Raw genomic sequence first — 11,731 nt, forward strand, 5'->3', positions numbered from 1 at the left:
CCAAGTAACTTTAGGGATGCCTACATAAAAAATTATATACAAATACTAAAATACATAAGATCAACAAATATTATAATTTATAAAGTTATAAAATTACCTTGAAAAATTTGAATAGTTTAACTTCAAACAAATTTCAGATCAACACGCCTGAATCCTAAAAGATGCACTTTTATCTCTTCTTCCTATTCAATAGACAAAAACAAAGTTTGGACTTAAAGATTTTTTTGGGACACGATGCAATCATTTTAAGTATGGATCACTAGCTACTGATTTTCATTGTTCAGGTACCGCACTTTGATTATACATCCTGTATGCATATTATGGTTTCTTGTTTCAATTGATTAATCACTAATCAGCAAATATATTAAGTATAGTCTGCTTCATAATTTCATATATGTTATGCACAGATTCATACTTTGTTTATACAACTAATTCATGTATGTTAATAATGTTATGCACAGATTCGTGCTGTATAGAATCAATAACAAAGCAAAAGTATTATTAGGTCATGAAGTGATGAAACAAAGATATCATTCTATTCTAAGTATAGTCTGTTATCTGTATAGAATTATAGAAATATTCAATTATTCAAATATACTTATATACCTTGTAACCTTGACGGAGTCGCCGGCCAGAGGAGGCGCAGATGGCGGACTGCGGACGGTCCGGACGGAGTCGGGAAGAAGAAACGTCACTTCAGAGAGAATCAGAGAAGAAGAAGAGAGGTCGGCGATCAGACGGCCACTTCGGAAATCGGAGAGACCAAGGGTTTTTCGTTTTTGTATTTATAGCCTCTAACACTTTTGCATAAAAATCCTCTTACTTTTCCAATTTCCATATATATATATATATATAATTACATGGGGGCCCCTGTTTTTTGGGGGCCCTAGGCGCAGGCCTCTCCCGCCTGCCCCTGGGGCCGGCCCTGCTCCCATGTTCAAATAGCGTGGGAAGTTTTTTTCAAGGAGAACGTGAGTTGTAAAGAGGAAAGTTTGGAGAGAGAGTACGAAGATGAGTTGGAATTTTTCAAAAAATATGTTTGCCCAAAGATGTATTACTGTTCATTCATTGTTCTCCTTTAGTTAAAAGAAGTAGTAGATAGTTACATAGGAGTAGGGTGGAAACGAACCAAATATTTAATAAACAATTCGGCTAATATTCGTCCAAATATTCGGTTATATTCGATCCGACAGTTCATTTAATACTAAATGAACATTTTTTAGTATTCGGCTTATAAACAAATAAAATTTAACCAAAGGTTTATTCGATTTGGCTGATTATTAACTATTCGATAAGTTTTTACATGTTAATTCTTTTAATTAGACTTGTAAATATTCCGCATCAAAAAATCTATTACTAACTTCTACCCTTATATATAAATATAGACTTGTTAGAGGACCTAGGGTTTTCACCATCCCTTCCCCTTTCCGCCTCCGTCCAACTGAATACCTATTTTTCTCTCTCAGCCGACGACTCTCTCTCTCTCTCCGAGGACCTGCGATCCCGCGANCGACGCCGTCGTCCCTCCCCGCGACGACGCCGTCGTCCCTCCCCGCGACGACACCCTCCTCCTTCCCCGCGACGACTTTCTCTTCCCTCTCCGAGGACCTGCGATCCTCTCTCTCCGACGCCCTCCTCCGGCGAAGACGCCGTCCTCCCTCCCCGCGACGACGCCCACCGGTAAAAGTTCCAGCCCTGATTTCCCTTTTTGTATTTAGAAACAAAAATTTTTAATCGAATGTTGTTGATCGAATAGTTAACGAACAGATATCGAATAGTTGATGAATAACTTGATATCAAAACATGAAATATTGTTAATCGAATGTTGGCGAATAGTTATCGAACACGTACACAACTAAACGAAGCGAATTCGAATTCTGAATATTATTCGAGTCGAATTCGAATTCTGAATATTATTCGAGTCGAATTCGAACATGAATACTAATAGTGCCATTTGAGCCGAATTCGAATAAGGCACTATTCGTTCAAATTCGATTCGTTTCCACCCCCTACATACGAGACAACTAATTGAAAAGTTAAGTAGGCCAAGAAATAAGAAAAATCTAATTTGGGCCAAGTAAACTTAGGGGGTCACAATTAATGTGCGAGCCCATTTTGTTCGTACTTACATAAATACTCTCTCTAACAGGTCCAAACCGGAAATTTTCGCATCGGATCCAATTAAACAGATCCAACCCGACCCAAATCGCGAGTCGCAAAATCCCTAGCGCCCTCTTCTCGTTGCCCTCTTGCTCTTTCACGCTCCGGCTGACTAAACCCCAGCTCGAGGAGGCGATCGATCGACGACGAAGGCCTCCGATTGATCGACAGCGGCGAGTTTAATAATTTATCAATTTGCAAAGTTTTATCAGTTGAATTCGGAATTTGCCAGAAGTATGGGGATGGAGTTGCAAGATAACGAGGGCATTGCCATGGAGGTGCAAGATGATGGAGAGGAGAGAGATTTCAGTGATGCAGAGGCTTTCTCTTCTGTAGTCGAAGCTCTCACTGGAGTTGCCATGGTTAGGGTTTTGATTTTCCCCCCTTTTGGGTAGCAAAGCTTATATCTTTCGTCGTTTAGCTTAGATTCTAATTTAGCTTAATTTTGGAGAGCAGTGCTGAACTTTTGGACAAGGAACTTATTTTGAAGCTAAATGTTTGTCTTTTTAAACTTCTTTTAGTTTAATTCCTGATAAACTTTTTGTGTGTCTATTGTTTTTTCATTAGCTTCAGAGATGGGAACCAAAATTATTTCTTGAGGTTTCAATGATTATGTTACATTTGTTTGGAAACGGGAACACGGAAGGAAACTGAAATATTAAAAGAAATCAAAAGCTTTGAGACCTTAATCGGGGATCAAACCCATCCTTCTATAGCATGAAAATTGAGAGCTTTAATCTGAATATGAGAAATTGCTAATGAATAACATGCCATTATAGAAATCTCCATTTTTTAGTTCCCGTTTGGAAGGTGTCCTTTAATTAGTTAATCCCAAATCCAAGTGCTGGTATCAAGGTGTCATAGAATCAATTATAACTTAAAGGTCATGTTTGGTTGTGCTGTCAATTTCCTTTTAAATCATTGTCTAACTTTATAAAAGTTTTACCGCTGAACAATGAGAAAAGGATGAAGCGGTCAACTGGCTATACTTGAGCTGGATATAATGTTTATATAACCCCACAATTACTCTCAGAGTAGATGAAGTTTCTATGTTTTGTGCTTTATGACTATAGTGTTTGCTAAAGCTCTTTTTTGGACTGTGTATGTCTTTCCAGGCATATAATATGGTAGATCAAAGTGATAGAAATCAGTATAACAATTTAGTTAGCATTGTAGACCCAACACCAGGGAAAGGTCCTGAAGAGGAGGCATTGCTTGTGGTATGCTGTCAGGTTCATGTTTTTCTTCTCGAGTATCGCCTGGAAGTTGTTCTTGGGATCTAACATCATGCTATTTGTTTTTCAGACAGCTTTAAAGGCACTCACAGGAGCCATCTCCAAGATGGACGTTGCGTTTCATACCTCTTTATTGAGTAATGTATGTTTGAAAGCAAGTTCTTTTGTCCCTTTCACTACCTCTCTAGTAACATATGTTAAAGATATATGACTATGAGTTTTACCTTTATGAATGCTATTTCTTCACTGCTTTCTCCAGATATTTTCCTTGTGCATATGGAACTATGGTTATGAGACAAGGAAAGCAATATTGGAGTTGATAATTAGCCTGGTATGTTCTTTTCGGATAGCAGTCAAATATTTGTGACCATTGTGTAACGTAATGCAAAATTTTTATTGTCTTTGTTATGTTTCATCAGGCTGCTGTACCAGACAAGTTTTTGAACAGTTGCTTGCACATGCTTGTTAGTAATTTTATGGCGCCTAAAAGAATACGTCAATACAACACACATCCAAGGCTTGCAGAAAAAAGAAATATTTATGGTGAGCTTTATGTCGCCTTGCATCATATTGTTGATTTGGTGCCTCTTGCTCCTATGATGCTGAAGGAAATAATTGATAAAAAGATGCCAAGAACTACTGACCCCAAAGAGGTACTGTGGAAGCATTAATTGTTACTCCGTTTTCTATTTTTGTTTTTAGGCCATCTTTCTTTCTTCTATGGTCCATCACTAGTTTGGATTGTCGAGAATCTCATCTGCTCCTTCTGGTGTTGCTAGCCTTCCATCTTTTGTTGTTTTTGTTATATTCTCAGAGTCAATGGACATTTCCAGATTCTTGACAAAGACGCAAGAAACTTAATTTGTGCAAGACTTGGAAATTACATGAGAATATCTTTTGCTTGGACCGTGTAAAATGTCCCTTGTGTGTACTAGACACAGTCAAAGCAACTAGGCAAGCCAAGCAAACTAAAGAAAAAAAAACAAAAAAATAAGGATACTTGATACAACGGGAACACGCGAAAATGACTTCTTTTGTATTGTCTGGAATATGAAGCTTATGTACATGTTCTGGGCATCCTGCTTTTACCTGGTTTACTGTTTTCCTTGTTGTATTTCTGCCATGGGTAAATAATTTGAAAACGCCTATTTTTTATAAAATTAAACATTTAAACTATTAAATTCATTGCCAGTTCATGTCATTCTTGGAACTTTGCATGAATTAATGTTTTACTTGAATTCATGAATTGTGTTATTTTAGGGCTTCAGGTAAGCTTGTCGAAAGAGATGCAAGAATTTAGTTCTACTTTGGTAGTTCAATGTTTGTTCTCTCCATATTGCTCTCTGTAAGCTGCCTAGAACCTCCGTATGTTAGGTATGATCGTGTTATATTTTTCTTGTAGGTGCTTGTAATGTTTGTGGAATGCATGCTTGGATTGGAGAGTGATGAAATCGGAGAATTTCTTGGAAGCACATTGTTGATAAAGGTGGTGGAACTGCTTGTGGATCTAGATGTAAGTATCATTGCTGTTTTAATTCTTTGTAGGCTTAGGTTTTCAGTTTACACTTATCAATTTACGAATGAATGTCAGGTAAATATAAATTGGGAGGATATTCCACAAGATGAACTTAATAAAGGCATATTTGACATGGAACTTGATGTGGAGGAAAATGCTCATGATGGTGCAGGGATTGGTATAAAGGTTATTTGCATATACAATAGTGACTAGTTTTTATTAGCATATCTCTGTGGGGTTTTTCTTCTTTCTTTCTTGTAATGGAATCTGATCCTTGGCCTTTTTCTACAGCCAGAAACAGGAAAGATCCTCAAGGGTAATGTGTTTGCCGATAAATTGGACAGTTTGATGGTGCTCGTATGTGAACATCTTGACTCATGTGCATCTGATGGTCATTTGGTGAAGGTAATTCTAATACTTTATAATTTGATCACTTCATTAATACATTTCATATTCATATGCCTATGAAGAAAATAATCGTTTCTTTTTATTGGTGGTAGTTCATCATTGAAGTTATGCTGAATATAATTGTATCTTTAGGTGCTATGATTTTTAGTGAATGACAAGAAACTTAAAGACCTTTAAAAGATTATATAACTTTAAATAGACAAGTCATGTAATGCCCTTTTGTTATTATACTTTTACGACAATGAAGTGTAAAAAAAATTGCAATGTAAAAGGCTCCTCTATGATATGGCTTACTGTTTGAAGCCTTGAGTGCTCATGTGATACTTGGCGGGAGATTTGAGTTCTAAGTTTGGAGTTAGACGGGCCCTTGCTCTTTGATTGCATTTGCAGGTTAGGGTCCTTCATTCTAACTGTATTAGCAAGGCAAATTACCCCTTCAGATTTGATGTGTTCCTATAAACTAGTACTTGACCAACTTTTTCTCTGTGATGTTTATACTTAGAGCTATTCTTATAAGGTGTATAAATGTTTTGTTTTGAATGTATATTGCTTCATGAGTAATTTGTACCAGATCCATAATCGAATAACATGGATATTGGTTGTGTTATTGCCAAACTTGACACCTTTTATGCCATCCACTAGCTCATTGGCAATGTCAATTACTTCATGCATCTGTGAACCCCCTTGTAGTGAGTGTTAATAAAAAAGAAGCTAAAGTTTGATATTCCAAGTAAACTTGGATTTTACATTCAGGCGCACTTTTTGAAAATATCTTTTTTTGAATATATTGGATATTCTCAATGACCACTACTTGGTCCGTCTCAAAAAATTGCATCTCTTTTATTGTCCTATGGTGTCTTGACATCTTTCTTTGATCACAAAAAGGTTTTTGACACACTTGCGGAATGCTTTCGGAGGACCGTGATGAATGCATACAAGTCAAAGTTTGTTCAGGTATTGCTTAATATCTATATTGTTGTATAGGTGGCAAAGTGTCCAAAGAACTCTTACTTCTTGTATTTGTATTAGCTGGAAGTTCACATGTTTTCCTTATACGGCCTTAGATATGCATTTGATAGCTTGAACATTCAGCTTGTAAAATCTTAGTTTGACATGGTTTCTATCTTCTGCAGTTTGTGATGTTTTATGCATGTTCTCTGGATCCTGAAATTTGTGGCCTGAAGTTTGCTGTTATGCTTACAGATATTTTTGTCTCAAACACCGAAGATCCAACTTCCAGGTATTTTTCATGAGATTTCTGACAGTGACTGATGCCTTCAGTTTCTCCGCTATTATTGTTCTTTATTTAAGATTTTTAAGAATGCTCTCCAACCAAGTAGATATCTGTCCAATCTGGTATTAATGATTAAATTTACCAGATCCACTAAATGATGGAAAACATCAGAATGGGCATTGCCTGTGCAGTCATCTAGTGGGGAAAAGTTATGGTTTATATCTTTGATCAGGATTAATAAGCAGCGTTAGTTGCATCTTCACCCCTGGTATTATTGTGTTGTGGCACTTATTATCCCTAAGCTTCAAAATAGGCATATAATTTCCCCAACCGAACCTGAGAGAGAGAGAGAGAGAGAGAGAGAGAGAGAGAGAGAGAGAGAGAGAGAGAGAGAGATTACCCTGTGGATCTATTTGCAAAAGAAACTCCATCCTAGTTCGTCTCTCGACCTGCCTTCTCATACCCATCCACCCTCTCTATACCAGTCATCCCCTCCAGATTTTGGATTTTTTTCTCTCAAGAAAATTTTATTTATTTGCAAATCATGTGGGGGATCCAGTGAGAAAAAGGGTCCTATGTGAAATTAACCCAAATATTGAAGTTATCTAACTTTTATACATGCTTTTGATACTCTTGGAGTCATTACGTGACTGAAAGTTATATACTTTTTCCTCGAGACATTGTAGTGATACAGTTATTGGTCTTTTTCTCTGGATGCAGAATGAGTTCAGTTTCATATCTTGCTAGTTATTTATCTCGAGCAAAATTTGTCCCATCTTCTCTGGTGGCAAGCATTCTGAAAAGGTCAGAGGATTTATCTTTCTACAGATATTTGTAGTACAAGTCACTGTGCTTCATTTGGATAATTAGTAACGTGAAGTCTTTGATTCAGATTAGTGGAGTGGTGTTTTCAGTATTGTCAATTTCGGAATGGTTGTGAAAGTGTAGTGTACCCAAAAGCTCATCGAGTGTTCTATTCTGGATGTCAGGTAACAAATTACATTGCATATGCAACTTAACTGCTGGGTTCTATTTATTTTGATTTAATGTAAGCACCACACTTTGCATGAAATTGTAAGTTTAGCTGTCAAATTGCTACTATTTTTAGGAAAATTTGTGCCTAGGACCCTTTTTAAGAGCCTGCATGTGCTGCATCCCCTTCGACCTTTTTCCTTGTGTTTTCCTCCTTGACATACATTCTCACGTGAAAAACGCCTTTTCATGTTGCCACATCATTAGAAAGCAAAAGCAACTGTTTTTAGTTAATAGTCTCTAAACTACCCTCACCCAACCTTTCATCTCCTTTTTATTCTCTTGAACCAGTGAAAAATGTTTCCACCTCCTCAACCATTACCACTTTCACCACCATATTCTCCATTGCATTCTCCTTCTTTTTCTTCTCATCATCTCTCAATCATTATCTTTTTTATAGCCACTTCTAAGCCATTTTCCCTCTCTTTGCAGCTATCTCTACTGATTTTCCTTTCGCAACCGCTGTCGCGTGACTCAAAGCCTGTCACATTTGGCTTAAAGGGACCATCTCTTAAAGTTATGCTGAAGTTAAAAAATTCTAGTAATTTAACTCTTTACCATTTTAAGTTTACTCGAAGAGAGTTCAAAGCCATGTTAAATTTAACATTGAAGCTTTAAGTTAACAAGTAATCTTTAAAATTAACATGTGATGTCTAAAATGAACTAATAATTAAGCTTTTTGTCGCCACGGCCTCTCCTACCTATCTTTCCTCTTTTCTCACTCTATAGTCCTTCCACGAAAACTGGTGCATCCCCAAAAGTCCGTCTCTTTTGGTTTAAATGAACATTTTTTAGTTTTAACTTTATATTTTGAATGTAACTTAAATAACTACCAATTTTAAGTTTTACTTTAAAACCAGTAAAGATTTTACCACTTAAAATTTAAAGTTAACACTAAAAATTTAAAGATAACACCTCAAATTTTAACGTTAACACTAAAAAATGTCGCTTAGAGAAAGAGATGACCTTTGAGGAATACGATGTTGGTTGTGGAAGAAAAAAGAATAGAGATGGTTGAGGAAAAACAGAACATGGCAGAAGAGATGGCGTGACGGTGAAAAAGCTTAATTGTTAGTTCAACTTAGATTTCACATGTTAACTTCAAAGCTTACATGTTAACTTTAAAGCTTAGTAGTTAACTTTTAAAGTGTTAGTGTTAAGTATAACCGTTGGGTATTAAGTTTAACTATTAGGTGTTAGGTTTAACTGTTATGTGTTAATTTTGACGTGACTTTAAAAAAAATGTAATGTTCCGTTTTAAGCAAAAGTGATGGTCTTTGAGTCATAGGTCGTGGTTGCAGGATAGAGGAGAGGAGAGAAATGTAGAGATGAAATGAAGTAAGAGGGAGAAATAAGATAGAGATGTAAGTGGAGGAAGGAGGTGGAATGTGAGAATGAGATGGAAAAGAGAGGAGGGAGGAGAGAGAGTGGAGGATGACAGATGAAAATAGAGTTTTGATGGAGGAGCGACGAAAGAGGAGAATGAAATTTGTGTGGAGAAGAGAGGAAGAGGGAGATGGGCATAAAAGAGAGAAGGGTGTAAGTTGGAGAACAGCGGAGGAGTGCAAAGGTGGGAGTAGGGAAGAGATAGGACGGAGGAGAGAGGAGGGAGGAAATGGAATGGAGGAAAATTTTTAACATGAGGAGGGAAGGATGGGAAGAAGAAGATGATGAGGGTACTTTAGGGATAAGAAAATAAAAGGGGGTGCAAGAAGGAAAAGTTGGAAAAGAAGTTTAGACACATTTGGCTTTGGTCAATGGGTTAGGTCAAATGAAGATTCTTAAAGAGGGGCCTAGTCACAAATTTTCCTTATGCCTATACTCGGTAAAAGTTATCTAGTCTGTGGCTTATTTATTTCATCCGTTGCTTTGGTGATTGCTATGGACCTATGATCTGTTTTCAAATCGATTTAATTGCAAGTGTTATTGTTAGACTTGTAATGTTAATAATACTTAAAAAAAATTCTTGTTGATCTATAAATAGCCAATCTTATTATTGTGAACTTGTAGACATAAGAGCTCCTTCTACGCTTTCGCTTTTTAGCGTGCTGTCTATTGTTATTTTCCAGCTATCGTGTTCGTGTTAATGTGATCTAGCCACTTGCTTGATATGGTCACCTTCACTTTTGCCTCGATTTTCCATTATTTATTGTGTGACATTTGCATTTGCATTTGCATTTGCAACCTAGCGTGCATTAACCTCAGTCATTTAGAAACTAATTTGGTTTGTTTGCATCTTGCAGGCTGTGATGTATATTTTATGCTTTCGCATGAGACAATTAATGGATATCCCTCAACTCAGATCACTATTATTTCATTTGCCCCTCGAGCCCATCTTGTGTAGCTCATTGGAACCTTTAAAGGTAGTTTTCTATGAAATGGTCTTAATACTTGTTACAAACTGATTTCGAGCAAACTAAAACAATGTCAGAATTACATGACTTTCTTAAATCAGCAATGTATTGTCACAGTTCATATCCTTCGGATGAGGAATCTAGGATAATTGTGTTTAATTGCTTGTGTTTTAACAGGTGTGTTTGCCTACAATAGTACATGAATTCTTACGACAAGCCAAGGCTGCTTCCTTGTTCAAGACATCTACTTGCTTTCCCTATGATAACCTACTTGAGTCTGAGTTCTCTAAGGCTTTTGGAGGGATAGAAAGGCTGGACATGTTCTTTCCCTTTGACCCATATCTGCTGAAAGAATCAGACAGGTTTTTTTCATGCTTCCAGCTAATTATAATTTTCGCCTTTTGGAATTTATCCTAGACTCATTATATCTTTTATTAGGAATTAGGATTTGACACCTAAATCTAAATACCTGGTTACTAAGCTAATTATTCAAGTGTTGGATGCATTTAAGATTGTGATTATACAAGCACTGGTTCATCACACCCCATCATAACCCTTAGCAAAACTGAATGGAAGAATATGATTTATGTAGCTGAGGCGTGAACCTAAAAGTCGGGATAAAGGCTTTGTTGTCTTTTTTTTTAGCATGCGGTTAATGTCTCTGGTTTTCCTTAGGTTCATGAGGCCAAACTTCGAGTTCTGGTCCATGGTGAAGACAACGTATAGCAACTGCAACAGTGAGGATGAGGACGAGGATCTTGATGCCTTAGATGACAATGCTGAACATGACAACCTTGAATCCAACAGCGAGAGTGACGATGAAATTGAGTTCTCTCTGAGCAGGATGTCAATAACTCCAAAGCCTGCATTCCACTACCCCATGGCTGGTAACCTTCATAATGGTGCTCGAATGCCTGCCAGAATTAGACCGTCTATGAGCCCTGAAGACTGATATCTACCTCTCTTGTGTTTTGATTCATTCACACATTCTGGCAAAAAGGAGAATACTCCTTGCAGTGGAACTGTATGGCTATTGTACTGTAAAATCAGTAAGTTATTTTCCTAGGATTTGAGGATTGAATTTGTTGGCCCAGTTGTAAAGTGATACAACATTATTTCTCAGTTGATATAGATTATACTTTCGCCGAAGTAAATATTATGCGTGGGATATTGCTCCAGGTGTTCTCGCCTGTTGGGACTTTTTTTATGCATGTATCGTGTAAGTGCAGTTTTTGTTCTAGACTTAAATTGTTTCTTGAGCTCAGTCATGGAGGGTAGCGATTCATGTTTAGATCCATCTATTGTCTCTCGATCATATCGAGCAAGTGTTTCAATGTCAGATTTTTACGTGAGTTGTGCTAAAATAAACAATTTTGTTATCCAATTGTGAAGTATAACCAGCTGGTTCTTGTGTTCTTAAGATCCATTGTGGATGTAAAATTTTACGTGCCGTTGATAATGTAAATTTATAGGAACAAATGTGTCTACAATGCTGATTATTGCTTACAGTTACTGCATGCCGATAATATTATATTTCAAAATTCATGATATTAATCGCTATCATGATACTGAAATTTATAGGAGAAGTCTGCTTATACTATTTTAACCAATTGATTTCTGTGGAAGGAAAACATTAATTGAGAGAGGATAATCCGACTCATGCATCCCGTGCTGACTTAAAAATATTTACTGATAATCCCACATCCGCATGTACTTCCCAAAAACCGCTGGGTTGTTTAGATATTAGTCCCTTACATCTTCCATAATTTCAAATTAATGGCTCAAATTTCAA

General features: G+C 36.8%; 1 protein-coding gene across 1 annotated transcript; it reads left to right on the top strand.

Annotated features, from left to right (window-relative positions):
* LOC109840982 (RNA polymerase I-specific transcription initiation factor RRN3-like) lies at positions 1,409–11,117 on the top strand. Its single transcript, XM_020409821.1, has 16 exons — positions 1,409–1,680; positions 2,150–2,522; positions 3,276–3,380; positions 3,466–3,537; positions 3,655–3,726; positions 3,815–4,048; positions 4,798–4,908; positions 4,987–5,097; positions 5,203–5,316; positions 6,205–6,273; positions 6,453–6,559; positions 7,274–7,357; positions 7,446–7,542; positions 9,829–9,948; positions 10,117–10,301; positions 10,615–11,117. The coding sequence occupies exons 2-16, from the start codon at positions 2,397–2,399 to the stop codon at positions 10,889–10,891; spliced, it is 1,884 nt and encodes a 627-aa protein (XP_020265410.1). The 5' UTR covers positions 1,409–1,680; positions 2,150–2,396; the 3' UTR covers positions 10,892–11,117.

The sequence above is a fragment of the Asparagus officinalis genome, chromosome 5 (assembly GCF_001876935.1).
Source record: "Asparagus officinalis chromosome 5, Aspof.V1, whole genome shotgun sequence".
NCBI classification, from domain to species: Eukaryota; Viridiplantae; Streptophyta; class Magnoliopsida; order Asparagales; family Asparagaceae; genus Asparagus; species Asparagus officinalis.